This window comes from Centruroides sculpturatus, unplaced genomic scaffold (assembly GCF_000671375.1).
Source record: "Centruroides sculpturatus isolate CEXI.00-Female unplaced genomic scaffold, Cexi_2.0 scaffold150, whole genome shotgun sequence".
Taxonomy (NCBI): domain Eukaryota; kingdom Metazoa; phylum Arthropoda; class Arachnida; order Scorpiones; family Buthidae; genus Centruroides; species Centruroides sculpturatus.
Window position 1 is genome coordinate 133,059 of NW_019384512.1, and position 5,275 is coordinate 138,333.

Sequence of the window (5,275 nt, forward strand, 5' to 3'; positions counted from 1 at the left end):
TTAAGCACAATAATACAAACTGCATTCTTTCAGAAAAAATAAAAAATAATATATTCAGCTGTCATTTATTCAAAAGACATTTTATTTATATGATAGCATGGCTTTAAACATTGATTCATGTCGTTATCACCATTTTTGAAAAGGCTGATCTTTTATTTATTATAGGTATACATTTAGCATTTTTTCGTCTCTGTTGTTAAAAATTATTTCAACATTGTTTTAACTGCTAAGATTTTATAAATTTATGAAAAAATACAATTTAAAGAATTATAAATAATAGGAAAATTTTATTCTTATGAAACGGTTCAAAACTAGGTATTTCCCTTCCATAAATTCAAATGTAGACAGCAACTCATATTGACTCATGGTTCTTATTTGCATGACTGCATACCTCTACCTCATCATCGATTGTATAATAATAGGTTTTGAATAAAGTTTCAACGAATCTATTCATATGTCTCTATGTCGTTATATTTCATTAATTTAAATAGCTACTTTCATATACTAACTAAAATTTAATAGCAATTTTTAATATAAAAATTGTTCCCGATTTTGATTAATAAAATAAATTATATATATTATTTATTACTTCTAAAGTAAGTTATTCAGAATTATAATTTGGCAGTTATCTTTATCGTTTCACTTCGGCAAATAATTCAAAGTTTTGCTAATTTGAATGCATGTAAATTGTTTCCTTTTTAAATTCAAACGTTCTGGATCAATTGTACCGTACAGAATACAGAAAGACTTTTTATTTGAAGATTATTTTTTGGACTTCTGTCAGTTGTTAACTGTTAACTGTTCGATTGAAATCTCAGACGTTTAAACAACACAAAAGTAATGTTTTATAGAGCACTTTTGGATATCACCATAGGCTACTTCAAACACTTTTCTATGTTGTCATTGTAACATGATACCGAATGACGTCAGAGGACATGACACATGACAACCGAGACACGTGCCAAACGCACGTGTCGCATGTCAGCACTCACGAAAGGGAAATTATTGGAAATAACATCTTCTACAGAAATTTATTAATGTGATAATGTTATTTTAAGGTCTACATTAGAATAGATCCAATATTGACCGATTTGTGGTAATATCTAAAACATTTTCCAACTTATTTAGCGAGATATTTAAATAGTGTGTGTACAGACTCACAATTAATTAAATATTGATATGCAGTTATCTTAATTAAATAAAAATTTCAAGTCTCTAAGTAAAAGCCAAAATGAATTTAAGAATCATACGAAACGGCATATACGGCTGTGATAAAGCTTAATTTATATGAATTTTCTGCAATTACAGTAAGAATAAACTTGATAAAAACATAATATAAATTTGTTCTCTATGATTATTAATTTATAAACAAAGGTTAAAAAAAATTATTCATTTTTTGAATAAAATAAAATATAGCGTATTTTATTAAATTGCATCTGTATACTCCCTTTTATACGGTTTTGAAACAAATGAAACTTGCAGCAAGAGAAATAATTAAAAACCAAGCTTTTCTAATTTGAAGATTTCCGTTTTCAAAATAATTTTTATTTAAATTTTTCAATGTGTGTTACTGTATTATGTTACCATTATTGTAATAACGCAAATTATTCATTTCTTGGATCACAGTATCTGAATTAGAGTTATTTTTATTTTAAAGATTAAAGGAATTATAACACAGACCTGAATTAATAAAGAAAAAATCTACTTATATATACTTAAAAATAGAAAAACACGAAAGAAAAATCTGCTTAATCAATGAATTAGGCCTTTTAAAAAATAATTGTTAGAATTCTAATTCTTAAATGAATGTTTAGGCTATCGTTATTATTATTAGCGCTTATAATAATAATTATTATTATAATAGCAATAATAACAACAATAAAAAAGGTTATAATATAACTATATAAAAGACATTTTTGATTATACCGCATTGCAGAGAATCTATAAACTAAACTAACTTTGAAGAATGGTATAATAACAGATTAAAATAAAAATGTAATTACATGACTAAGTACACTTAAATTTTATATTCTTATATTTAAAAAAGAATCAAAATTAAATTTTTTATTAATTTTCTAAAATAAGCTTATATCTATTTCAAACAGAAAAGACGTAATTATAGTAAGTAGTTATTTGTTGAATTCTATTGCTTCTAATGATAATAGGTCTGTATTAACATCGTTCTCTTATTTCTCTTATATGTAAAACTACGTTTGGTCGCCAACAGTTTATCTAATGAACGGTAGAATTATTTTAAACGGAAACATATTCAAAAAATTTATTATTACGCTATAATTTTTGAATAAGACAGACAGACAGACAGATGCTTTTTTTGAATATGAACTGTATTATGTACAAGTTTTCACAAATTACATATCTACTGTACAAAATCTGTACAACAGCTTCACCATCATCATTCTACAGATCATGTAATGTCAAAGATAAAGTACCTAATATTGGAGAGAAATAGTCAAAAATGATTACCATCCTTACAATATTTACCTTTTGCAGAAAGATCGAAGACAATAGTCAATAAAGAATTTTCGGTCGTTCTTTGTTGTCGAAAGGGAAGATATTCTAACTGGCTGTAGAGTCTGGCTACAGATTCGGCACAACCACTTTCTGATATTGAAATGTTTTTACTAGGATGACCGAAAATTTAAGATTGTTAGGGAACTAATCTATAAAGCCATACCTAGAGGAAATCCGGTCTAGTCACAGTCTAAAGCCTAGAGATACTTTAAGATTGTCATTTATGTAGAAACATTCACTGGCACTTGACAATGACGACGAAAAATCAGGAATGTAACAGTATATTAATTTATAGTTTTTCGAGAGACCTTCCGTTTGTTAAAAGTTCCCTCGTTAGTCTCCAAGATTGTTTAGCCGCATTCTCTAAAGAACTCGCAGATTTTCCTTTAAAAAGGTCGAGTTGAGGTAGGAAATAGTGAGGACACCTTCTACATTGAAGACAAGAAATCAGCTGCAAAAGAATACCGTTTAGACGGTCCCCCAGGCAAGTCTCGTCCCATTCTAATTCTCGGGGATGCTTCTCGCATTCGTATAAGAGAAGAGTCTTCAAATGATAGCTAGTTACTGGATTTCCAGGCAAATCTAGATGCCTGTCTTTCAGAGTCTTTAAAATACTTAGACATTTTTGTCGGCAGCCACCTTGAAGGAGTCGATTTTCGGCTTCGGTAAAACTAAGCACCCAGGCGTCTCCTTCCATAGACGATTGTTTTCCCTGTAAAGTTACGCATTCCTTAGACAGAAGGTCAAAACCCTCCGCTTTTACTTCCGCAACCAAGTTGGGATTAGGCCAAGGAATATGAGGGATAGGCCAATGAGCCGCAGACCGAGGCCACAGGCCCGTGCACCGAAAGGCTGGAGTTATCTGAACTACGTACCGTTCTCTGATTCTGAGTTTAACTTCTGTGGTGTCGGCTACCATTTTCACCGTGTCTCGATAACTACACTTGTCACAGGCCTGAGCCACCAAAGTCTGGAATCTGGATCGAATCTTTCGGGCCGATAAGTAACCCGAGGCGGTAATGAACTCCACCCAGAGGGACATGGAACGCTTGCGACCGTCACTTAGCTTCAACACGGCGCAGCCCGGTAGAGAACCGTCGTCCACGAAACTGAACACACCCATTTGGTTCAAATAGAGAACCACTTCGAATTCTGTGGGAGATATTACTTCTAACCCTTCGTAATGACTATTGCACTCGCTCAACGAAGAAATAAACCTAGGCTCCTGAATTTCCACCTCTTTCAATACATCTTGAACCACTTTACAAACTTCTCTCACCGTTTTGGCAATGGTTGCCTTTCTCACTTGTACTCTTTCGCCGTAAAATTTGTTCAATTGATAAAGGAGTTTCGACTGTGCAGCCATCATGTCCGGCGGTACGAGCATCGTTGCCAGAACGGCGACCGACTGCAAACCAACGTCACCGTATGACGCCGACAGTCGCCGTACAGATCGTATATTTACCTACAGACGAACGTGACATCTAGTCTGCTTGATCTACGAACATAGACCAAGTACGCGACTTCCCACACTACCGAGGAGGCGTTCCTTGCAAGATCCTCCCACGAAAGACAAACCGCCAATGAGACGAGGAGGTCGCAACGTCGCTACTCCAGCCGTCAGCATGGATTCTGTGCAGACATTGCGCCGCCGGTCGGACCGTTCGCAACAACCTTCTGCCCATGCAGTAATGCCCGCTTGAAAGGTTCGAACGAAACAAAAATCTTTAAATGACCCGTACTGGACTTCCGCCCTCAAAATACGTAAGTAGATAGCTGCTGTATTAGCTAATTTATCTTTCCATTTGCTTGTAATATATAATCGAGAATCTGTCGACAGTCGGAACCTCCCCAAATTTGAGTAGGTGGGGTTTAGCGAAATTGTCACTATCAGTCAAATGGTCGAAGAAGGCGGGATGAAAGAAGTTGGGGGCAGAAAGATGTTGTAAGTCGATAGGAGTTTCTTCTAGACCGAGCTATTTGAGAATAATTTTGTTAACTTTGCATTCTCGTTTACACAATTTTTCGTCCACCTCTTCCGAAACTGAGGGTCGTTGATCCAATTCGGGCCTTATTTTTTAAAATGCATCTAAACATTTTTTCAATATCGTCATTTACTTAATTTAACTTAATTCCAGTAGTCTATATAAATTAATCATTCTTTTAATTCGATTTATAAATGAACCTTTTTTGTATAAACTATTCGAATCAAATCCAAAATAGTAAATAATGAATTACTCTCCGTCTAATAAAAATATAAAACGTAATGATAAAACCTTTACATTAAAAATATATTGATAATTAAAAAAGTTGAGCATTTAGTATTTTTTTAATCGATAAACGTAACCAGTATCCGTTCTAATTATTCTGTATAGATTCTATTAAATGATAAAAATATAATTTATATAATTTAAATATAGCCTATATATATTTTGCATTGAATTTAGTTCGAAAAATCAAGAGTAATTAATTGAACGAGGATCGTCGATATGTCTTAATAATTAAAAAAAACTATTAAATTAATTTTAATTATCCTAAATTAAGTGTAGGCCTATATTATGCTTTTAGGCAAATGGAGATATTTAAAGTTAATAGGGGATTTTACAAATTGATCTGTAAGTTGCGTAGACGTAATATTGAATTTCTTTAAAAAGATTAATTCTTCACAGTCAACTATAAACCTGAATTTAAGAAGAAAAAAACTGGTTTCACGTTACTTAGCTTATCAATGTCATTTAATTTC

The 5,275-nt window shown here is 32.6% G+C and overlaps 1 protein-coding gene across 1 annotated transcript; it reads right to left on the bottom strand.

The window, feature by feature from the left end:
* Positions 1-2,179: 2,179 nt before the first annotated feature.
* LOC111622457 (protein mab-21-like 2) lies at positions 2,180-4,126 on the bottom strand. Its single transcript, XM_023364828.1, has one exon. It carries the CDS (start codon positions 3,917-3,919, stop codon positions 2,822-2,824), a length of 1,098 nt encoding a protein of 365 aa, XP_023220596.1. The 5' UTR covers positions 3,920-4,126; the 3' UTR covers positions 2,180-2,821.
* Between the last annotated feature and the right edge of the window lie 1,149 nt (positions 4,127-5,275).